We start from the raw sequence: 25,000 nt of genomic DNA, 5'->3' as shown, positions 1-25,000 counted from the left end.
CAGATTACAAACTGGCTCCTTGCTGTGCACTCTGGTGGGCCTCGTTCCAGGGAAAGCGGATGGTTGATTCCTGCTGGCCTTGGATGGCCCCCGCGACCCCCGAGCGGGCACTGAGCGAGCACTGGGAGCTGCTCCCTGGGACTCTTGGGAAGAGCTGTTAAACGCCTGTACACGCAGCCACTCTGCAGGAACACATGCTTTCCCGGTAAGGCTTACTGTTCATTCCACGTAAATTGGGAGTCGCACACCCAAGCTCCAGATACAACTCATTAGCTGGTAGGTCCCCGAATGCAATTCCTTCTGAGGAAAGTGGAGATAACAGCTGCGACCCTCCCAGGTGACTGGGGAGAATCACGTGGCTGGGCATAAAGGTGTTTAGCGGCTGGTGGCTGCTATTACCCCTCATTAGAGCTTATAAAGAGGTGTCTAGGCCTTTTACACACAGATAGGCCGGGTGGGGTGTGTAGCCGAGCTGGACCGACAACCACAGCGGTTCTCAACCCTGGTGGTTCTGAACCCTCACCCCGGGCCCCACCTGGCAACCCATCAAGCTGAACAGAGCGGTGACACACACCCAGAACCTGGCACACAGGAGTCCTAGATGGGGCGGAAGCTTGGGCCGGCCATGGTGTCCAGATGCCACCCCGCCCACCGTCCCTGCCACATGCCCCTGGACTGAAAGCCACAGAAGCTGGAAGCTCTGCCAGCCACCCCGGGTCCCGAAGGAACCACACAGCCTGGCACCCCTCCTTCCAGGAAGGCTCTGAGGCCCCTTCCCCACAGCCACTCACCCTCCCTGGCTCAGTTCTTGGTTAATGTTAGGAGAGTTAGCGCACATCACAGAGAAGAGGAACTTGAACGCGCACCATCCATCATGCCCTTCAATAAACCCCAAACTTGTGAAACGTGCAGAAACCCATACAAACATATCTTCCTCTGTTTTCATGCTGCTGTAACAAAATACCTGAGACTGGCCAGACACGGTGGCTCGTGCTTGTAATCCCAGCACTTTGAGAGGCCAAGGCGGGCGGACCACCTGAGGTCAGGAGTTCAAGACCAGGCTGGGCAACATGGCAAAACCTCGCCTCTACTAAAAATACAGGTGTGGTGATGCACCCCTGTAGTCCCGGCTACTCGAGAGGCCGAGGCAAGATAATTGCTTGAACCCGAGAGGCAGAGGTTGCAGTGAGCGGAGATCACACCACTGCGTGTGTGTGTGTATATATATATACATATATCTGAGAGTGGGTGATTTATAAAGAACAGAAACTTAATTTCTCACAGTTCTGGAAGCTGGGAAGTCCACGATCAAGGTGCCAACAGGTTCAGTTTCCAGTGAGAGTTGCTCTCTGCTTCCAGGATAGCGCCTCATTGCTGCATCCTCCGGAGTGGGGGGATTACCGCATTCTCACCCCGCAGCAGGCAAGCCGGCGGAACGCCGTGTGCAGCCGCTTTTATGAGGGCCTTATTACCATGCACGAGGGAGGGGCCCTGACACTCATCACCGCTGAAAGCCCTCACCTCTTAACAGCCTCACACTGGCCATTAAGTTTCAACACCTGAATTCTGGAGGAGACACAGTCAAACCCTAGCAACATGAAAACCTGTGCTCGTTTATACTATCTGGAGAAGGCAATGCTCCTAGAAAGAGGATCTCAGAGTTTTCGTACATAAAAAACAAAACCTGGCCGGGCGCAGTGACTCACGCCTGTAATCCCAGCACTTTGGGAGGCTGAGGCGGGCGGATCACTCGAGGTCAAGAGTTTGAGGCCAGCCTGGCCAACATAATGAAAACCAGTCTCTACCAAAAATACAAAATTAGCCGGGTGTGCTGGCAGGTGCCTGTAATCCCAGCTACTCTAGAGGCTGAGGCAGGAGAATTGCCTGAACCCAGGAGGTGGGGGTTGCCGTGAGCTGAGATGGCGCCACTGTGCTCCAGCCTGGGCAATAGAGTGAGACTTCATTTCAAAAAACCAACCAACCAACCCAAAAAAACCTGCCTTTGGATAATAAAATGTAAAAAAGAAGCAGAATGGAAAACAGAGGCTATGACAGGTAACAGCTGTAAGAGTGAATCTTCACAGAGGTCCAAGCCCTGGTTCTCTTCCACAAGTGCCCCAGATAAATGAGCAAAGCTACGCAGGGGCGGGTTGGGACGACACATCCCCACCTGAACAAATGCGAAACCCGAAAGCAAAGGACCTCCAGGCCATCTTTTTATAAGAACTAAACTATAAAAATAAAAACAGATGCTGACGGGGCTCCAGCAGAGTTTCTGCTGAATGCGTCCTTCCGGCGGGTGAGTGTCGAAGGGCAGGGCCGCGTGCGGGCCCCCTTCGTGTTCACAGCAGCCAGCCCAGTGTCTCGCCCAGGAGAACGACTGCGCAATCGCGAGGGCTCAAAGGGACGAAGGCGGCGCAGGGGAGAATTCAGCTGAAGCTGGAGACGGACAGCAACCATCTTCAGGTGTGATACAGACATCATCCATTTGAAACCACCTTTGCAAAAATTATTAACAGTGAGAAAATGACGGCGGCGTGGAAGATCTCGCCTGGCCAACCCCCACTTTGCCGCGGGCCTTCAGGCTGCCCTGAATTACTCCTGTGCTTAGGCCGAGCTAACTTTGGAGGATACTTACTTTAGTTTAAATGATAATAGCCTTCCCACAGCACGCCACCACCTGTGTACTCTCTACCGGTCTCTCATTAGCTAATTACGCTATCCTCCCAGCTCACCCGGCTAGGAGGATAGAGAAGCCTGAATTCTGTCTGCTGAGGTGTAGACATAGACCATTGCCAGCCATTATTCTGGAGGCCACCAGGTAGGCAACCTCCCCATTTACTCCTGCAGGTAACATCACAATTGTAGAGCCTAAGATGGGCCTTTTGAGGGATTTTTCGTTTTTTTTCATGCCTGGTAACAAGTGGCTCCACCTGGACCCACCAACCTCTCCTGCGGCCTCATCCGGAAGCAAGCCACTCAACTCAGCGTGGAGGACCATTCCCACACCCCTGTGGAAGCACCCCCAAGCAGTCATCAGCAAGCACTGCCTAGCTATCCCCACCCCTTCCCGCAAACTACTTTAGAAGCACCCTAGCCACCAGAGGCCCGGGAAGACTGATTTGAGCAATAATAAAACTCCAGTCTCCTGTTCAGCTGGCTCTGCATGAATTAAACCATTTTATAGCAATGCAAGAATGAACCAATACACCTGATAAACAGAGAATCTTTTGAGAATCTGAGACTGGGTTTTTATAAAGAAAAGAGGTTTAATTGGCTCATGATTCTGCAGGTTGTACAGAAGGCATGACGCCATCCACTCGGCTCCTGGGGATGCCTCAGGAAACTTAAAATCCTGGCAGAGGATAAAGCGGGAGCCAGCACTTCACATGGCCTGGAGCAAGAGGAAGAGAGAGATGGGGAGGTGCTACACACTTTCTTTTTTGAGGCAGAGTCTCACTCTGTCACCCAGGCTGGAGTGCAGTGGCACCATCATGGCCCACTGTAACCTCTGCCTCCCGGGTTCAAGCGATCCTCCTGCTTCAGCCTCCTGAGTAGCTGGAACTATAGGTACACACCACCATGCCCAGCTAATTTTTTTTTTTTTGAGACTGAGTCTTGCTCTGTCACCCAGGCTGGAGTGCAGTGGTGTCATCTCGTCTCACTGCAACCTCCACTTCCTGGGTTCATGAGATTCTCCTGCCTCAGCCTCCCAAATAGCTGGGATCACAGGTGCCTGCCACCATGCCTGGCTAAATTTTGTATTTTTAGTAGAGACGGGGTTTCACCGTGTTGGCCAGGCTGGTCTCGAACTCCTGACCTCAGGTGATCCGCCCACCTCGGCCTCCCAAAGTGCTGGGATTGCAGGTGTGAGCCACCGCACCTGGCCAGTGCTACACACTTTTAAACAACCAGATCTTATGAGAACTCACTTACTATACAGTACCAAGGTGCGGGGTGGATGGTGCTAACCCATTCACGAGAGCTCCACCACCAGCATCCAATCGCCTCCCATAGGCCCCTCCTCTAACATTGGGGATTACAATTTGAGATGAGATTTGTGTGGGGACACAGTGTGATCCAACATCACCAGCTACAAAGGAAAAACAAAGCTGTGATGTACACTGCTGTTTCTGGACAACTCAAATGCCCTCCCTTCTCCCGGCAGTGCCCTGATCCAGGGATCATCTCCTCCTCATCGCAGTGGGCAGGATGGGAGGAGAATGTTCAGATCAGTTACCTGTCTTCCCCAAATGGTAATATGAAGGGTCTTCCCAGATCCTCCTTATCAGCCATCACAGCCAAGTGGTGGGCGTGCGACCTAGAAACACAGCTGAAGCTCCCTGGGGCTGGAGCAAGGCCGGTGGGGCTGCTGGTTTCCACATCCTGAGCCTGGCTGCCAGCCTGCTCTGGATCCTCTAAGCTCCCAAGGCAGTATCAGCAGAACCAGGTGCTACTGCTGATTCTGAAGATATTTCCAGATAAGAGACTTTGCCCCCAAGGACCTGCTAGTAGAACGTGTTCTAAATGCCACAAGATGGGACAGGGTCCGGCCTCCTGATGGCAAGAACAGGGGCTCAGCTGAGGCCTGCCACATCCCTGGGCCTAGCACTACCCAGCTCTCAAGCCTGTCTCATCTACCCTTAGATGAGACAAGAGGGCTCTTCAAACCCAACCCGGAGTAGATTCTCGGGAAGGCGCGAGCTGAATGTGAAAGATGCTGCGATTTACTCAATTGTCCTGTGACTGGAATGACAAGCAAAGGACCTCTCGGGGACTAACAGGAGAGGAGCTGAGGAAGAAGAATTTGTTGGTGTGTGCTGGTCCTGGTCGAGAGGTTCTGATAATCCCATACGCTGCCTTGATTTATTTTTTAAATTGAGCAGTACTATTTTACATATTTATGGCACACATCATGATGTTCTGATACATGTATATTATGGGATGGCCGAATCAGGCTATTTAAATGTATTGCCTCATATACTTTATAATTTTTGTGGTATAAACAATTAAAACCTGCTCCCTTTGCAATTTTCAAATACACAATATATTAACTGTAATCCCCATGATGCACGATCGATCTCAACTTACTCCTCCTCAATGAAACCTTGTGTCTTTGGACCAGCAGCTCCCCAACCTCCCAGCCTGCAGGAACCACCACTTTCCTCTTTGTTTCTACGAGTTTGACCGTTTTCGCTCCCTGTATGTGAGATAATGCGGCACTGATCTTTCTTTGGCTGGCTTATTTCACTTAACATAATGCCCCCAGCTTCATCCATGATGTCACAAATGACAGGATTTGCTTCTTTTTAAAGGCTGAGTAGTATTCCACCGTGGCTACAGACCCATTTTCCTCATCTATTCATCTGCTGGTGGTCACTGAGGCTGTTCCCTTTCTTGGGTATTCAGAATGCTGCTGCAGTGAACATGGAATGCAGACAGCTCCGTGACATACTGATTTCATTTCCTTTGGATATATTCCCGGTTGAGAGGTTGCTGGATCTATTTTTAATTCCTCAAGGAACCTCCATCCTGTGTTCCGTAATGTCCATACGATTTACATTCCCATCAACAGTAGACAAAGATCCCTTTTTTTTTTTCACATTCTCACCAACACTTATTCTCTTACCTTCTTGATAACAGACATTCTGACAGGTGTGAGGTGGTATCTCATTGAGCTTTTGATTTGCATTTCCCTGATTAGTGATGCTGAGCATTTCTTCATACACCTGCTGGCCATTTGTGTCTTTTCTGAGAAATCTTCAGTCAGGTCCGTTGCACATTTAAAAACCTGAGTTATTTTCTTGCTGCTGAGTTCCTTAGCGATCTTGGGTACGAGCCCCGATCAGACGCATGTTTGCGTGTCCGCCCCGCACCAGGGGCCGTCTCTTCACTGTTTTCTTTGCTGCGCTGAGACTGTTCGGTCTGATGAATCTCATTTGCATTTTTGCCTTTGCTGCCAGTGCTACTTTTAGGATCATATTCAAAAAGTCTTTGCTCAGACCAATGTCATGGAGTTCTTCCCCATGTTTTCTTCTGTTAAGTGTTTATTTTCTGAGACAGGGTCTCACTCTGTCACCCAGGCTGGAGTACAATGATGGGATCACAGCTCACTGCAGCCTTGACCCCTCAGGCTCAAGCGATTCTCCCACCTCAGCCTCCCTATTAGCTGGGACTGTAGGTGCACACCACCACATCTGGCTAATTTTTTTTTTTTTTTTTTTTTTTGTTGTTGTTGTAGAGATAGGGTCTCACCATTTTGTCCAGAATGGCCTCAAACTCCTGTACTCAAGTGATCCACGTGCCTCGGCCTCCCAAAGTGCTGGGATTACAGGTGTGAGCCACTGCTCCCGGCCTCTTCTGGTAGTTTTATAGTTTCAGATCTTACATTTAAAATTTTAAGCCACTTTGGTTGACTTTTGTATGTGGTGTGAGATGAGGGTCTCATTTTATTCTTCTGCATGTGGACATTCAGTTTTTCCAGCACCATTTATTGAAGACACTGCCATTTCCCCACTGTGTGTTCTTGGCATCTTGGTTGAAAATCAATTGACTGTAGATGTGTGGACTTATTTCTGGGCTCTCCATCCTGTCCATTGGTCTGCGTCTGTTTTTGTGCCGGTACCACACTGATTCATTATAGCTCTGTAGTTAGTTTTCAGATCAGGTAGTGTGATGCCTAGAGCTTTGTTTTTTTTTTTCCCCTAGGAAACAAACAGTATTATTTATTGCTACATAACAAATTACTCCCAAACTTAGTTGCTTAAAATAACAATAAACATGTACTATCTCATGCAGTTTTTGGAATTCAGGAATTTGGGAAGATCTTAGCTGAGTGATTCTGGCTCAGAATGTCTCTCGTGAGATTCCAGTCAAGCTGTTAACTGGGGCACCAGTCACTTGGATGTCTGACTGGGACTGCAGCATCTGCTTCCAAGCTTACTTGTGGTTGTTGGCAAGAAGCTTCCATTTTTCCCTTATGGGCCTGTACACTGGGCTGCTCACAAAACGGCAACTGGCTTCCTCCTGAGTGAGTTAAGAAGGGGATGGAGGGAACGAGAGAGGGGGAGGGAAGGGAACAGGGAGGTGGGGGAGGCAGAGAGAGAGAGAGAGAAGAGAGAGAGAGAGAGAAAGAGAGAGAGAAAGGGAGAGGGAGAGGGGGAGAGAGGGGGAGAGAGAGAGAGAGAGAGAGAGACAGAGAGAGAGAGACAGAGAGAGAGAGAGAGAGAGAGAGACAGCAGATGCACAACCCATATGGAAGCTGTAATTTTTTTAAAGCACTTTCAATTGACATATAATTATACATATTGATGGGGTACTGCATTAGTCCGTTCTCACACTGCTATAAAGAACTACCTGAGACTGGGTAATCTATGAAGAAGTTTAATCGGCTCACAGTTCCACAGGCTGGGAGGCCTCAAGAAACTTACAATCATGGCGGAAGGGCTAATGGGAAGTGGGCAGCTTCTTCACATGGTGGCAGAAGAGAGAGCGCAAAGGGGGAAGTGCTGCACACTTAAACAGATCTTGTGAGAACCCAATCTCACAAGCAGCAAGAGGAAACTCTGCCCCAGGATCCAGTTACCTCCTGCCAGGTCCCACCTCCAACACTGGGGATTATAATTCAACACGAGATTTGAGTGGGGACACAGATCCAAAGCATACCACTCAGCCCCGGCCCCTCCCGAATCTCACGTCCTTCTCACATTTTGAAATCAATCACGCCCTCCCAACAGTCTCCCAAAGTCTTAACTCATTCCAGCATTAACTCAAAAGTCCAAGTCCAAAGTCTTATTTGAGACAAAGCAAGTCCCTTGCACCTGTGATCTTTTAAAATAAAAAACAAGTTAGTTACTTCCAAGATACAACAGGAGTGCAGACGTTAGGTAAATGCTCCCATTCCAAAAGGGAGAAATTGGCCCAAACAAAGGAGCTATAGGCCCCACGAAAGTCCAAAACCCAGCAGGGAAGTCATTACATCTTAAAGCTCCAAAACATCTCCTTTGACTCCATGTCTCACATCCAGGGCACACTGATACAAGGAGTGGGCTCCCATGGCCTTGGGCAGCTCCACCCCTGTGGCTGCTTTTGTGGGCTGGTATTGAGAACCTGTGGCTTTTCCAGATGGCGTGAGCTGTTGGTGGAGCTACCATTCTGGGGTCTGGAGGATGGTGGCCTTCTTCTGACAGCTCCACTAGGCAGTACCCCAGTGGGGACTGCATGGGGGCACCAACCCCATATTTCTCCTCTATACTGCCCTAGTAGAGGTTCTCCATGAGGGCCTCACCCTTGCAATAGACTTCTGTCTGGACATCCAGGTGTTTCCATACATCCTCTGAAATCTAGGTGGAGGTTCCTAAGTCTCAACTCTTGCCTTCTGCATACCTGCAGGCCCAACACCACACAGAAGATGCCAAGGCTTGGGGCTTGCACCCTCTGAAGCAACAGTCCAAGCTGTACCTTGCCGCCTTTTAGCCACAGCTGGAGCAGCTTGGATGCAGGGCACCATGTCCTGAGGCTGCACAGAGCAGGGGGGCCCTGGGCCTGATCCAGGAAACCATTTTCCCCTCCTAGTCCTCCAGGCCTGTGACAGGAGGGGCTGCTGCAAAGGTCTCTGAAATGCCCTGGAGACATTGTCCCTACTGTCTTGGCTATTAATATTCAGTTCCTTTTTACATATGCAAATTTCTGTGGCTGGCTTGACTTTCTCTCCAGAAAATGGGTTTTTATTTTCTACTACATGGTCAGGCTGCAAATTTTCCAAACTTTTATGCTCTGCTTCCCTTTTAAATATAAGTTCTCTTTGCTTATGCAAATAAGCTAGGTATTTAAAGGCATCCAGGCCATATCTTGAACACTATGATGTTTAGAAATTTCTTCTGCCAGATACCTTAAATCATCTCTCTCAAGTTCAGAGTTCCACAGATCCCTAGGTCAGGAATACAATGCTGCCAGTCCCTTTGCTAAAGCACAGCAAGTAACCTTTGAAGTGACCTTTGCTCCAGTTCACAGTAAGTTCCTCATATCCATCTGAGACCACCTCAACCTGGATTTCATTGTCCATATCACTATCAGCATTTTGGTCAAAACCATTCACCAAGTCTCTAGGAAGTTCCAAACTTTCCCTCATCTTCCTGTCTTCTTCTAGCCCTCCAAACTGTTCCAACCTCTGCCTGTTACCCAGTTCCAAAGCTGCTTCCACATTTTCAGGGATCTTTGTAGGAATATCCCCCTTCTCTTGTACCAATTTTCTGTATTAGTCTGTTCTCACACTGTTATAAAGATTAACCTGAGACTGGGTACTTTATAAAATAAAAAAGGTTTAATTGACTCACAGTTCTGCAGGTTTTACAGGAAGCATGGCTGGGAAGCCTCAGGAAACATGATCCTGGCAGAAGGGCAAAGGGGTAGCAAGTAACTTCTTCACACGGCAGGAGAGAGTGTGAACAGGGAAGTACTACACACTTTTAAACAACAAGATCTCATGAGAACTAGCACGATAGCAAGGGGGGAATCCGCCCCCATGATCCAGTCACCTCCCACCAGTGTTTAGAAATTTCTTGCTAACACTGGAGATTACAACTCAACATGAGATTTGGGTGGGAAAACAGCTAAACCGTATCAGGTATATAGCAATGTTTCAATACATATAATGTGCAATGATCAGATCAGGGTAATTAGCATAACCATCATCTCAAACATTTATCATTTCTTTGTTTTGGGAACATCCAATATCCTTCTTGTAGATATTTGAGACTATATTAGTAACTATAGTCATCCTACAGTGGTGCCGAACACTAGAACTTATTCCTCCTGTTATTTATTTTATATTCTTTAAAACATCTCTCCCTATTCCCCTCTTCCCTGTACCCTTCCCAGCCTCTGGTATCTTCTGTTCTACTTTTTACTTCTATGAGATCAACTTTTTTAGCTTCCACATATGAGTGAGAACATGTGGTGATAAACATTCTGTTCCTGGCTTATTTCACTTAACATAATGTCTTCCAGCTCCATCTGTGTCACTGTAAATCACAGGATTTCATTCTTTTTCATGGCTAATATTCCATTGTGCATATATACAACATTTTCTTTATCCATTGATCTGCTGTTGGACACCTAAGTTGATTTCATATCTCGGCTATTGCAAATAGTACTGCAATAAACACTGGGGTGCAGATGTCTCTTTAATATACTGATTTCCTTTCCTTTGGATAAATGCCACGATGTGGGACTGCGGGATTATATGACAGTTCTATTCATACTTTTTTGAGGAACCTCTATACTGTTCTCCAGAGTGGCTGTGCTAGTTTACATTCCCACCAACAGTGTATACGAATTCCCTTATCTCCACATCTTTCCTTGCCAGCATTTGATATTTTTTGCATTTTTTCATCATAGCCATCCTGGAGTGAGATGATACCACATTGTGATTTTGATTTGCATTTCCCTGATGATGAGTGATATTGAGCATTTCATCATCTGTCTTTGGCTATATGTCTTCTTTTGAGAAATACCTGTTCATATTATCTGCTCATTACAAATGTTTTTTTCTGCTGACATGTTTGAGTTCCTTGTATATTTGTATTTTTCTTTTTTTTTTTTTCTTGGAGGCAGGGCCTCACTGTGCCAGGCTGGAGTGCAGTGGCATGATCATGGCCACTGCAGCCTCAACCTCCCAGGCTCAGGTGATCTGCCCACCTCAGCCTTCTGAGTAGGTGGAACTGTAGGCACACACCACGATGCCTGGCTAACTTTTTGTATTTTTTTGTAGAGACAGGGTTTCACCATATTGGTCTCAAAATCCTGGACTCAAGTGACCCACCCACCTCAGCCTCCCAAAGTGCTGGGATAACAGGCATAAGCCACCACACCTGGCCTATATATTCTGGATATAGATATTAATCTCCTGTTGGATGAACAGTTGACAAATATGTTCTTCCATTCTGTAGGCTGTCTTTTCACTCTGTTGATTATTTCCTTTGCTGTGTGGAAGCTTTTTAGTTTGAAATAATCCAATTTATTTTTGCTTTTGCTGCCTGTGATTTTGAGGACTTAAGTCATAAAATCTATTCTCAGATCTATGTCCTGAAGTGTTTTTCCTGTTTTCTTCTAGTAGTTTTATAGTTTTGGGTCTTATATTTAGGTCTTTGATCCATTTTGAGTTGGTTTTCATATAGAGTGAGAGGTGGGGTCTAGTTTCTTTCTTCTACATATGACTATCCAGTTTTCCCAGCATCACTTACTGAAGAGGGTGTCCTTTTCCCAGTAAGTGTACCTGGTGTCTTTGTCAAAAATCAGTTGGCTGCATATACATGGATTGATTTCTAGGTTCTCTATTCTATGTGTATTCTTATGCCAGTGCCATGCTGTTTTGGTTACTATAGCTTTGTAGTATATTCTGAAGTCTGGTAGTGTAAGCCACCAACTTTGTTGTTTTTGCTCAGAATTGCTTTGGCTATTCAGGGTCTTTTCTATTTCTGTTAAGAATGACATTGGCATTCCGATAGGGCCTGCATTGAGTCTGTACTTGTTTGGGTAATATGGTCATTTTAGAAATATTAATTCTTCCAATTCATGATCATGGGATGCCTGTTTGTGTCTTTTCCAACTTCTTCTTCTTTTTTTTCTTGAGACAAGGTCTGGCTCTATCACCCAGGCTGGAGTGCAGTGCTGTCATATCAGCTCACTGCAACCTCCACCTCCTGGGCTTATGCCATCCTCCTACCTCTGCCTCACTTTTAGCTGGGACAACAGGCATGTGCCACCGGGCCTGGCTAATTTTTGTTTATTTGGTAGAGATGAGGTTTCACCATTTGCCCAGGCTGGTCTTAAACTTGTGAGCTCAAGTGATGCTCCTACCTCAGCCTCATGAGCCACCATCTGACCTCTGATTTCTTTAATCAGTGTTTTCTAGTTTTCCTTGTAGAGACCTTTCACCTCCTTGGTTAAATGTATTCCTAAATTGTTTTTATTTTTTATAGCTGTTGCAAATGGATTGCATTCTTTTTCAGCTAGTTGTTGGTGTACAAAAACACTAATGATTTTTGCATGTTGATTTTGTATCCTGCAACTTTACTGAATTATCAGTTTTATGAGTCTTTTCATAGAGTCTTTAGGTTTTTCCATGTATAAGATTGTGTTGTCTACAAACAGTGACTATTTGATTTCCTCCTTTCTCTTGTCTGACTGCTCTGGATAGGACTTCCATACTATGTTGAATAAAAGTAGTAAGAGGAGGCATCCCTGTCTTGCTTCATTTGTTAGAGGAAAACCTTTCAGTCTTTCCTTATTTAGTATGTTAGCTGTGGCTTTGTCATATATGGTCTTAATTGCATTGAGGTACTTTCTTTCTATACCTTACGAGGTTTTTTTTTCAATATCATAAAGGGATACTGAATTTTACCAAATGATTTTTCTGCATGTATAGAGATGATCATATAGTTTTTGTCCTTCATGCTATTTATGTCATGTAGCATGTTTGTTGATCTGCATATGTTGAACCATCCTTGTATTCCTGTGGTAACATCCCACTTGATCATGGGTATTACATTTTTGATGTATTATTGGATTTAGTGGTTTTTGTTGTTGTTGTTGTTGTTGTTGTGTGTGTGTGTGTGAGACAGAGTCTCACTCTGTCACCCAGGCTGGAGTGCAGTGGTGCAATCTTGGCTCACTGCAACCTCCACTTTCTGGGTTCAAGTGATTCTCCTGCTTCAGCCTCCCAAGTAGCTGGGACTACAGGCATGGGCTACCATGCCAGGCTGATTTTTGTATTTTTAGTAGAGACAGGGTTTCACCATGTTGGCCAGGCTGGTCTTGAACTTCTGACTTCAGGTGATCCACCTGCCTTGGCCTCCAAAAGTGCTGGGATTATAGGCATGAGCCACTGCATCCAACCTAGTTAACTAGTATTTTCTTGAGGATTTTTGCAGCTATGTTCATGAGGGATGCTGACCTATAATTTTCTTTTTTTTTTTTTGAGATGGAGTTTTGCTCTTGTTGCCCAGGCTGGAGTCCAATGGTGCAATCTTGGCTCACCACCACCTCTGCTTCCTGGGTTCAAGCAATTCTCCTGCCTCAGCTTCCCAAGTAGCTGGGATTGGATTACAGGCATGCGCCACCATGCCCGGCTAATTTTTGTATTTTTAGTAGAGACGGGGTTTCTCCATGTTGGTCGGCTGGTCTCAAACTCCCAACCTCAGGTGATCCACCCGCCTCGGCCTCCCAAAGTGCTGGGATTACAGGCGTGAGCCACTGTGCCCGGCCTTTAATTTTCTTTTTTGTTGTTGTTGTGTCTTTGCTGGTTTTAGTATCTGGGTTAGGATGGCTTTGTAAAATGAGTTAGGAAGAGTTCCCTCCACTTCAATTATTTGGAATAGCTTTAAAATAATTGGTACTAATTATTTTACAAATGGTTGGTAGAACTCAGTGGAGAAGATATTTGGTCCTGGACTTTCCTTTGCTGAGAGACTTTTAAATTACTGATTCAATCTAATTATTCGTTATTGTTCTGTTTGGGTTTTCTATTTCTTCAAGATTTAGTCTTGGTAGGTAGTATATGTGTCTTGAAATTTATCTATTTCTTCTAGGCTATCCAATTTGTTCATGTATGCTTGCCTGCAGTATTATGATTCTTCTTACTTCTGTAGTATCAATAATAATGTCTCATCTTTCATTTCTGATTTTTTCTTTTTTTCTTACTCTAGCTAAAGGTTTATTGGTTTTGTTTATCCTTCAAAAAAACCAACTCTTGGCCAGGCACAGTGGTTCATATCTGTAATCCCAACATTTTGGGAGGCCAAGGTGGGAGGATGGCTTGAGCCAGGAGTTTTTTGAGACCAGGCTGGGCAACATAGTGAAACCAAGCCTCTACCAAAAAAAAAAAAAAAAAAAAGCAAGCTGGACATAGGGGCATGCCCCTGTAGTTCTAGCTACTTGGGAGGCTGAGGTAGGAGGCTTGCTTGAACCCAGGAGGGCGAGGCTGCAGTGAGCAGCGATCGTGCCACGCCCTCCAGTCTGCGAGACAAAGCAATAGGCTGTCTCGAACAAAAACCTCTTAATTTCACTGATTTTTAAAAATTATTTTTCTAGTCCTAGTCTCCATTTCATTTATTTCTGCTCTGATCTTTATTATTTTCTTCCTTTACCAACTCTAGGCTTGGTTTGTTCTTTTTATAGTTCCTTAGATTGTTATGCCAATAGGTTATTTGGAGATTTTCTTCTTTCTTCATGTAGGACTTTATAGCTATAAATTTTCCTCTTTAGCTGCTTTTGCCACATACCATAAATGGTATTTTTGTGGGATGTTATTTCCATTTTCACTTGTCTCCAGATATTTTTAAATTTTCCGATTACTTTCTTCTTTGTCTCCATTGGTTGTTTAGGAACATGTTCAATTTCCACAGATTTGTGAATTTCTTAAAATTCCTATTACTGATTTCTAGTTTCATACCATTATGGTCAGAAAAAATACCTGTTATGATTTTCAATCTTAAATTTCTTAAATATGGTCTATCCTGGAGAATGTTCAATGTGCACTTGAGAAAAATGTGTATTTTCATGCTGTTGAATGGAATGTTCTATGTATGTCTGTTAGGTCTGCTTGGTCTAATGTGTAATTCAAGTCCAGTGTTTCTGCATTAATTCTCTGTCTGGATGATATGTCCATTGTTGAAGTCCTCTATTATTATTGTATTTCAGTTTCTCTCTTCAGATTTATAATTTGCTTTATAGATTTAGGTGCTCTCAGGTGCATATATATTTGCAACTGTTGTATGTTCTTGATGAATATTAATATATTTATTATATGTATTATTATATAACTTTGTCTCATTTGACAGTTTTTGACTTAAAGTCTATTTTATCTAAGCATAGCTACTCCTGCTCTCTTATGGCTTCCTTTGCACAGAATATCTTTTTCCATCTTTCATTTTCAAGTTACATGTGTCCTTAACAGTGAAGCGAGTTTCTTTTAGGCAGCATATAGTTGGATCTTATTTTTAATCCAATCGGCCACTCTGCCTTTTGATTGGCATATCTAATCTGTTCACATTCAAGGTAACTCTTGATAGGTAAGGACTTATCACTGCAATTTTGTTCATTGTTTTGTAGACCCTTTTTCCTTTCTTCCTCTCTTGCTTTCTGATTGATTAGATGATTTTTCTCCAGCGGTATGCTTTTATTCCTTTTTATCATCTTTTATCTGTCTACTATAATTTCTTGCTTTGTGGTTACCATGAAGCTTACAAAAACATCTTAGTTATAACAGGTTCTTTTAAGCTTATTACAACTTTGATTGCATAAAGTTCTGCTTTTACCTCACCCCTCCCAAACACATTTCATGTTTTTCATGTTACAATTTACTTTTTTTTTTTTTGGAGATGGAGTTTTGCTCTTTCCTCCAGCCTGGAGTGCAATGGCGTGATCTTGTCTCACTGCTCTAGTTTCAAGCAATTCTCTGCCTAAGCCTCCCGAGTAGCTGGGATTACAGGCACCTACCACCATGCTTGGCTAATTCTGCATTTTTAGTAGAGACAAGGTTTTACCATGTTGGCCAGGCTGGTCTTGAACTCCTGACTTCGTGATCCACCCACCTTGGCCTCCCAAAGTGCTGGCATTACAGGCATGAGCTACCACGCCTGGCCCACAATTTACATTTTTATATTGAATATTCCTTTTGCCTTGGTTCTTTATACTGTAAAAGAAGAAGGGGAATCACTGAGTTTTGCTTTGAGAATATCAAGTTGCTTTGGCATTAATTTTAGGCTCATTGAGGAATGTTTTGATACATAACTTCAGGCAGTAGCATCACTGACTCTGGAATCACGTCTGAACTCTCCGTGCTCTGCTACCTCTTCGGTATGTTACCCGGGTGAAATTGTCACCTCTGAGCCTCAGCTTTCTCATCTGTAAACTGGGGTTGAGACTATGTCACACAGCCGCAGCAGGCATCTGAATGGTGATGAGTAAATGTTCAACCACGTCCCTCAATTTTATCTCCTGATACCTTCATTAGGAAGCAATGCCCAGGTCTTAGGAGAAGTGAAATAAAAAAGCTCAGCTAGCATTTCTGGGGTATTTGCCATGTGCCTCCATGGCACATAGCGAAAGTTTACATGTATTATTTCATCTTCACAACAGTTCTATTTATAAAGAAACAGAAGCTTAGCAAGGTTGACTGATTTGCTGATTACAGGTAGTACATGGCACAAGCAGGATCTATTTTCTATTTAAGGGTTAAAAATTTGTATCGGGTGGGCCCGGTGGCTCACGCCTGTAATTCCAACTTTGGGAGGCTGAGGCGGTCGGACCACCTGAGATCAGGAGTTCGAGACCAGCTTGGCTAACATGGTGAAACCTCATCTCTACTAAAAATACAAAAATCAGCTGGGTGTGGTGATGGGTGCCTGTAATCCCAGCTACTTGGGAGGCTGAGGCAGGAGAAGCACTTGAACCTGGGAGGTGAAGGCTGCGGTGAGCCGAGACCGTGCCACTGCACTCCAGCCTGAGCAGCAAGAGCAAAACTCTGTCTCAAAAAAAAAAAAAATGTCTATCTAGTTTATGTATCAATTTCCTGTGGGTTTGGTTAGTACCAGGCCATGAGAGCCTGATCATTCCAGTGCACTGAGGAAAAGACCATCTGAGTGTGTAGAAACCTAGGTCTCTGCGTGTGGTGACCTCCTGTGGGCGTTGGTTCAACGATAAACCAAGTCCCATGGCCAAAAACGGAACGAGTAGTATTCTCTTTGGCAGCCTTGCCCCAGTCACAGGAGCATCTGGGTGGCTGAAGGCAGCGGAGGATGGAGCTGCTTATCTGAATTAAGGAAGGTGGTCACAGTCAGGTTCCTGACTTTGGGCTAATAAAATTGTGAACAGGGCTCTAAATGTCCTCCAGACTGAGAGCCAGCCAGGAGACCTGTGGAACTTAAACACAGAGGCATTTACTGTTAGAAAGAGCAAGGCTTACACTCAAATAAGTCTTCATGTGAACACATTAAAAGGGAGACGGCCCTGGCCCCTCAGTGTCTCTGCCCTCCCCAAGGCCTATTTCTGCTATGTTGCAGCCTGGCCAACCACTGTTCTCCGCAGAAGGTGAAGTTCCTCTGTATCGCCCGCCAGCTGGGGGAGGCCGCGTACGGCAGACTCTGGAATGCCATTAGTGTGAGTTCCACCCACTTTCCAGGCTTCAGGGGAAAAGGAGAAAGGTCTCAGTAGGCAAAATGTACTTCCTAACAAGCTGGACAGAGGTACTGACATTCCTTTGCTTAACAAGCGAAACAAAACCAACCAGTCAGGTGAGCTGGCACACGACAAGTGTGAAGGCAGGGAGTCTACACTGGGAATGGTGGTGTGGAAGCCCAATGTGGAACCTCTTCTCAGAAGTGTGGGAGGCGGTGGAGGCCAAGCCCACCAGAGGCGGGGCCTCTCCCCAGCTGCGTCGGGATCGTCTCTGGTTCTCCTGGGCCAGGCTCCACGGAGTCATCAGTCCTCAGTCACAGGTGGGGGAATGAGCTGCAGCTGGAAGTTCTCGTTCTGGAAGATGCTGTTGAAAACAGGACCACCCTGGGGGCCACTGAATGGCCTATAGCTCTCGCTGCTGCGATTCTGGGAGAGTTCTGTGAGGAGAGCCAGCTGCAAAGGAGGGACACACATCAGCTAAGATTGGTGGGGGGCAGAGGGAAGGGGGTCTGTAAAGAGGTGCAGAGGCTCCTAGCTCCTGCTGCAGATACATGAGAGGCAGCACTGTCTGGCAGGAGCAGTGAAAACTCCGTGTTCGGATCTCAGGTCTGTACGTCGCAAACTAGCAGTGTGACTCTGGGCAAGTTCACTTCATTTTTTAGGGCCTACATTTCCTCGTTCCATAATGAGGCTGGACTGGTTCGCTCCCAAGGGCACACGAACTGCTCTGCCTGGCTCTGGAGAGCCCCCACCCGAGGACTGCCCTGCTGAGCGCTCCTTCCCTGCTGCCGCCCTTCTCTCCCTGCGGACGCGCCCTGAGCCGAGGAGCTCCGCGCTCAGCTCTGCTGGTGCCAGGCTCTGCCTCTTGGTGCACTCTCCTGGAGTGAATGACTAATTCTCACCACTGGCTCTGACCGCTCTTCTGTAACCCGGAAGGCTTCACACAGACACCCAGCTGCCAACTCAAACTCAGGGGCTCCGGAGCCGAACTCCCAGATTCTACCTTCTCCTCCCAGTCCTCCCTGCTCCCAGCTTCCGGATTCCCACCAGTGACACCAGCAGTGCCCTCGCTTTGTCAGTGGCTCAATTCTGTAGGAGGAAACCCTGATGCGGCCTGCCGGGAAGCCAGCGCGCTGCCACTCGGCGGGGGCCTTCCCTTTCTGCGAAGGTAGGGAGCTGGCAGCCGGGCTCTCGAGGTGCCCTTGATGGTCAGAGAAGAGACGAATTCTACACCCACTGTCCTCAGACTTCCTGCCTGATTAGGGTCTTTGCCTGTTGCTTCCCAGAACACTGTGAATTAATTTCCACCCCACAGAGCTAACTTGAAGGAAAACTCAGAGCCAAGGTAAAAATGTTCCCTAATAACAGGAGTTGGGCCCTGGGGAGGGGCCGTCGTGACCCGCTACCCGCACTCTAAGGGACCCGCGTAGGCTCACATGGAGGCGGTGAAAGCCTGGCCCATGGGGCATGTGCAGCTGAGACGAGCAGGCCATCACACTCCTCAGGGCCACCTGTCTGCGTCCACACAACATGTCGGAACTCCGGGGGATGCTGAATCACCTCTCGTGGTGGTATCGAGTGTCTCCACCACAGGCACTTTGCCAGGTCCTTGCCATGTGTGTGATTTCCAACCCTTCAAAGCATCCCTCTGGGACAGAAAGCCTGGAACCTGAGAAGTGACTTGCCCTAGGTCACCAGTGGGAAGTGGCAGTGTAGAGTCACCTGCCAGGCACCACGTCTTTGAGGTGCCCTCCGAACCCTGGCAACGGTGGCACAAGCTCGCGTGTGCATTTACTTCTGTTGCAAATTCAGTGCCGGTGTCTGTGGTAACTGGGGAGACATCTGAAGGCTCCTACGTGTCAATTTATCAAAACTAATCCAGGTCCTGGCCTGGAGACACATCTATGGTCTGATTCACAAGCCAGTCGCTCTGACACAAGCTCTGACCGCAAGTGCCCGAGCAGGCCCACTCGAGCCATCGCGCAGGGACCAAGAGATGTCCCTTGCTCTGTCCGAGTCCACCCTGTGCCACTTCCTTTCTTCCATAACCCTCCCAGTGCCCATCAGCCTGCGAAGTTCCCTGCAATGACTGCTATGTGCAATGCTTTGAGCAGAATGGGCAGCAGAAGCTCAACTCCGTGCCTTCACATCCTGACGCCGTGAGGTGGGAAGAGCAACCGCAAAAGCAGCGGTAACAAAAGCCTTGTATTTCCCAGGAAAAGAGATGCTTGTGTTCTGCTCTGGCCACTCTGTGATCTGGAAACCAATGAGCCCTAAATAAGAGCTCAACAGTTTGAAGCAGAAGAACCTCCTTGGAAGACCCAGAGACCCAACTCCTGGGGCGGGGCTTGGCTGAGGCTGGGGAGGGATGGGGGTGACGCCCGTTCAATAAAGCTGCTGGACTGCATCCAGGAGACCCCTGGAGAAGCTTCCTGGAATAACAACCTCTGCCCAGACCAACTCTCAAAGAAGGAACACCACTTTTTCCCCTGGGCTACCAAGTAACCCAGCAGGTTCTGCCTAAGAATGGGGAGTGGGCCAAGGGAGCCCAGGCAGAGAAGCCGAGTACGCAGCAGTTTGCACAAGCTCACCGTGAGCTCAGGAGCAAACGGGAGCAGCAGGATTTAGCTGTGCTTTGGGCGTGGAGGAGGCGGCAGGGTCTGGACTCGTTCTTTAGGTGGTGAAGATCCAGAACGCGTCTTCAGCAAGGGAGTGACACGACACATTTGGGTTTAGAAAGGGTAGTCAGGCAGCCGCATGGAGAAGGGACAGAAGGGTTCCTAGCCAATCAGAAGACCTTCAGTGGCCTCCATGAGTGATAAGGACACCCAACCCCGGGTAGTGGTGCAAGGGGGATTAGCAGTGACGATCCCACAGGACGTCCTCAGTCGGGGGGAAGGTGAGGGCTGAGCCTAGTGCTGCCAGGTCTCTGCTCTGGGTGGCTGGATGGCAGAGGTGCCATTCCTGAGGCAGGCCCTAGGCACAGAACAGGTGGAGACGGTGGATGAATACACACGCCAAGTGCCTGGGGGACACCCGGTCCGATGCGGTGGCAGTGACTGCTGGACGCCATCCAGTCTGTGCTCCTCCTCCACAGTTAGAGCAGACCAAGAATTTCAGCCCAAGGCCTTTCGGAATCAAGACCAACGTTCCCAGTCTCCACTGCAGTTAGGTGTGGCCATGGGTCTAAATTCTAGACAATGGAGGTAAGTGGAAGCCACCACGCTGAACCATCCAAGTTGAAGTCACGTGTTAAGGACGGCAGAGCCACAGGACAGAAGACAGCTGAAGGAGGTGCGTGGTGTGCCCTGGCTGGCTGCATTTACACTTCTCTCTTGCTTAAACCACGACTACTGTGCATTTGTCTTCCATGGCCAAAACTAGCTCAACCAATGCAGATGCCCAGGAGGGTCTAGGGCTTCGGACAGAATGGGCACTTATCCACATAGCAGACAAAGCCCTCCTGAGGCACCAGCCTTCCGGCCTGCTGTCTCTGGAGGGAGGTCAAACACAGAAGCGCTTCTGTGTCCTCACAGCTCATGGCAGGTAAGGGACAGACAGCTTTCCACTTCCTTTGCCCTCTTTGCCAAGCTCTGAGCACTCCCTGGGGCCAGGGTCTGCTGTCCATGTAGCCATAACAGGGATGCCAGGGCACCTTGCAGGCTGGGAGGAGGCTAGAGGGAGGTTCAGAGACACTGCGTTTCTAAAGCAGGAAATTACAAATAGGGAAATAAAAATATAAACAGCCAGGCAAACATTACCCTGGAGCTTCCTCGGTAGAGACGGCAAAGCTGATCAAATGCTTGGATTTGCTGTGGATCCAGAACAGGTTCTGAGGTTGCCTGAAAAACAAAAACCGCTAAGATTAGCAACATCACGTGGCTGGGTGGCCTCTGAACTTGCTCAACACTACGCTGAAGCGGAATACGGAGCTTCCTTCATCCTTTGAAAACAGTCCCTGCTGCCAGCAGTTAGTGAGATACACACTGACATGAGTTAGAAATCAGCCTGTCCCTCCAGACCCTTCCCTGGCGAGGCTGTGGGCTGGCCCGTCTCCAGGTGCCTACAGGTGCAGGCTCCTTTCAGAGGTCTTCAGCCCTCTTTGGCATGACTGTCAGAGCTATTTAGTTCCTTCCAGTCTTGCACTCCCATGTCCGTCGCTTCCTATGGCCAGCAAGGATACCCCTTTCCTCTGATGGAACAGGAGACGCATTGTAATTTAAAAATCTCATCCTCTCCCTGTCGCACTGTAAAGCTGGTGGCCGCCTACGGGGTGGCAAGATCCGTCTGCTGCTTTTGGGAAAGGGCCGGTCTGCTGCTCTTACAGCACCTTGTCTTGTCACCCTGCTGTTGCGGCGGGACCTGCCAAACTGCGGTCCTCTTCTCGGTGGACCCGATCCGACTCTTACCCAGAGAGAAGAAATGGGATCCTGGGAGGCAGCTGTAGGTTTGGAGTCAGAGGAGAATCTGAATACGAGTCCTGACAGTGACCTGCTATGTAACTTCAGGCAAGCCACGGCACTTCTCTAAGCCTCAACTGCCTCACCTGTGTGAAGGACGGCAGAGCCACAAGACAGAAGACAGCTGAAGGAGGTGCGTGGTGTGCCCTGGCTGGCTGCATTTACACTTCTCTCTTGCTTAAACCACTACGACTTTGCAACTGTCTTTCATGGCCAAAACTAATGCAACCAATGCAGATGCCCAGGAGGGTCCAGAGCCTCAGAAAGAATGGGCACTTATCCCAGGAGGGTCCAGAGCTTCAGAAAGAATGGGCACTTATCCCAGGAGGGTCCAGAGCTTCAGAAAGAATGGGCACTTATCCCAGGAGGGTCCAGAGCTTCAGAAAGAATGGGCACTTATCCATAGAGTAAACAAAGCCCTCCTGGAGGCATCAGCCTTCTGGCCTGCTCCCTCCAAAAGCTAAGGGGTAATGCTTACCTTTTGAGGTTACCACAAATTAAATGAGATACATATTTAAAGTGTCGCCTGGCTGGGTATGGGGTTCACGCCTGTAATCCCAGCACTTTGGGTGGCCGAGGCAGGCGAATCACCTGAGTTCAGGAGTTTCAAGAACAGCCTGGCCAACATGGTGAAACCCCGTCTCTACTAAAAATACAAAAATTAGCCAGGCATGGTGGTGGGTGCCTGTAGCCCCAGCTACTTGGGAGGCTGAGGAAGGAGAATCACTTGAGCCCGGGAGGCAGAGGTTGTAGTGAGCTGAGATCCCACCATTGCCATTGCACTCCAGCCTGGGTGACCGAGCAAGACTCCATCTCAAAAAAAAAAAGAAAAAAGAAAAAAAATTTTGCAACTGCCTAAGACAGGCGAGGGCTCAGTATATGCTAGCTTTTCTCACAATTCAGAGATACCCATAGTTAAAAGCTGATTTCAGATGTGTTTTTGTTTAAGTATAGATTGGTAAAAAGACGTTTTTCTTTGCTCTGTATTATGAGCCTGTCCCGCGTGTCTGCACCGCACAGGCTGGCGGGTTCATCGGCCTCAGCCCAAAGCCTGGCTTTAACGATTACTAGCAGCAGCATCTTAGGCGAGCTGCCTATTCTCTCCGGGCTGGGTGCTTTTCGCGTGTTTGTTTTTGCTCACATGGGGATAGTGACTACAGCTACACCACATAAAGCGGCTAGGAAGAGTGAAGAAGGCAATGCGCGCAGAACACATCGCAGACGCACAGGCCTCCGCGAGTTCTCACTGAGTGCCACTAACTAGAGCGCGGGAAGGCCCCCAGGTGCCGCACACAGCCAGTCTCCGTGACACCGCGGCGTGGCCCTCGCCCTGAAGTGGCTAGAGACACAGAAAGGCGGGGGCATCAGAGCATCGTGCACGGGCGAAACTGGGTCATGAAAGCGGTCAGGGATGTGCAGAAGACGGCGCGCGGAGAGTGAGAGAGAAAACTGCATGGAAATGAGAGCTGCTGAGATCAGCTCCCGTCCGTCTTGCTCTCCGGTGCCCAGTATGTGCTTGGCACAGAGCAGCCACAGAGTCATCGTCCGCCAGTCAAGTGAAGGGATGGGAGCCGGCGCGCAGATTTCTGGTTTCTTACTACTTATCGCTGGAGTCGGCATAAACCCTCTGCAATGCAGTGAGAACACAGGGCAGGCTTCTGACACGCTTGGGCTCAATCTGGACTCTGCCCAAGACTAGGTGAGTGGCTCCAAGCAAGTAATTCGGCTTCTCTCAGTCTCAGGTTCTTTATCTGTAAAACTCTACTTTGCAGAATTATGAAAATGAGAGATAATGTATGGGCTTGGCGTCCATTTGCTATTTAATAAATGGCAGTCATGACTGCGACTGTGTTGTTTACACTCCCAGAAAGAAGTGTCCCCCAGAAAGAACAACGGGGTGAAATCAGGAAACGCGGGCTCCAATCCTGTTCCCAGCTCCCTGTATACCCTGAGGAGGTCACAGCTCTCCTCTATGCTCCAGTTTATCAAAGGGCAATGCCACCTCAGGCCACACTCTACCATCCGGGGAAGAGGTGGGCACCATGAGATTAGCAGGCATTTTGGGCATGAAAGAGTCAAGAAACACTGTAATGTTTATTGAGCCTAATCATGACTTTTATCTTTTACTGCACATTCAGAAGCAAATTAGGGGCAATGTCACAAAGACACATGACAGCCTGAAGAGAAGTAACAGTTTCTGTGTACAGATGCCAAATGAGGGTCATACAAAAAACAAAGGGTGGCGGGGGGGTGGGCAACAAAATAGGAACACAATCTCCGCTCACATCCAGAAACATACACGTATTCTCAGACCACTAGACCTCCCCCGGATAAAACTGGGTGGGAGTGATTTTCCAATTGGAAGGGAAGGAAAAATGCATTTGCTGCTGTCTGCTAGAGCAAATTTCTTTCTTCCCATGTAACAAAGTCCAGTGTTAAGAGCTAAAAATTAAACTGCAGCGAATATGAGAAGAAGAAACAGTGGCAACCCTGGAAACGGCCTTGCAGTACTCAGCGTTAGAGTGAACTGGGGAAGATGAGGTCCTGACGATCTGTGGAGCCCCAGGGAGAGGGACGTTGGGCTAACACGCCGAGCACATTCCAAAGCTCAGTGACTCACAGGTGTGGAAGTGGGGGCGGTAACTATAGCCGCCAGAAGGAAGAAAACAAACCACAGCTTTCAAGATCCGCAGACCTCTTAATAAACATATCAAGCGCTGACACAGGAAAACAACCGCGACCCACTGCACCCGACAGGCCAAGTTCCCAAAACAGGGGTGATACGACTCCTAGGGATTGTGGACATGAAGCCTTCCAACCACACTCGAAGACACGGGCAGTCACAGAAGCCTGAGCTCTGCTTGTTCGTTTCTTACTCTCTACAATTACTAAGATCCTGGAATCAAAACCCCAACGTTTCCCTTCCTAGTTATCTTTCCACACTAACACACGAGACAAGCAAACCTGGTTTGTGAGAGGCACGGGCCACTTTGTATAAGTCACAACACGATCATCTGTCTTTGCTCCTGTAACTTTCTGGTGGCAGTGAAGGCAGAGACCTTTCTCTGTCTCTGTTACAGCCTCAGCCAGTCTTTTGCCACCGCCTAAGCTGTTTCACATTGGAAGTCCTTAATATTTAAAAGTTTTGCCTAAAATGAAAGTTTAGCTTCCGAGATAAAGGAAAAGGCACTCCTTTCCCTCTGCAAACAGGAAATACCTTTTCCAAATTCCCACCCACAACACAGTTTGCCATTGAACCTGACTCTTCATAGCCCCTCATTCCCCAGTGCCTCAAAACTCTCAGCAGGTCACCGCTAATAATGAGTTAGGTAATGAAATAATACAACGGGCAGACAAGCTGC

General features: G+C 47.7%; 1 protein-coding gene across 9 annotated transcripts in view; it reads right to left on the bottom strand.

Annotated features, from left to right (window-relative positions):
- Nucleotides 1-7,367: 7,367 nt before the first annotated feature.
- VPS8 (VPS8 subunit of CORVET complex) overlaps nucleotides 7,368-25,000 on the bottom strand; it is a 353,273-nt gene continuing 335,640 nt past the window's right edge. For all 9 annotated transcript variants that reach the window (XM_064366881.1, XM_064366879.1, XM_021674475.2 and 6 more), the window contains 2 exons: nucleotides 20,940-21,020; nucleotides 7,368-17,631 (listed from right to left, as the gene is read on the bottom strand). In XM_064366881.1, coding sequence (XP_064222951.1) covers nucleotides 17,482-17,631; nucleotides 20,940-21,020 — 231 coding nt within the window. In that variant the 3' untranslated portion in view covers nucleotides 7,368-17,481. The remainder of the gene's footprint in view (nucleotides 17,632-20,939; nucleotides 21,021-25,000) is intronic.

This window comes from Aotus nancymaae, unplaced genomic scaffold (genome assembly GCF_030222135.1).
Source record: "Aotus nancymaae isolate 86718 unplaced genomic scaffold, 86718_ANA_hifiasm-v0.15.2.pri h1tg000067l, whole genome shotgun sequence".
NCBI classification, from domain to species: Eukaryota; Metazoa; Chordata; class Mammalia; order Primates; family Aotidae; genus Aotus; species Aotus nancymaae.
The sequence above is the reverse complement of the archived record's forward strand: the minus strand, read 5'-3'. Positions and strand labels throughout refer to the sequence as shown.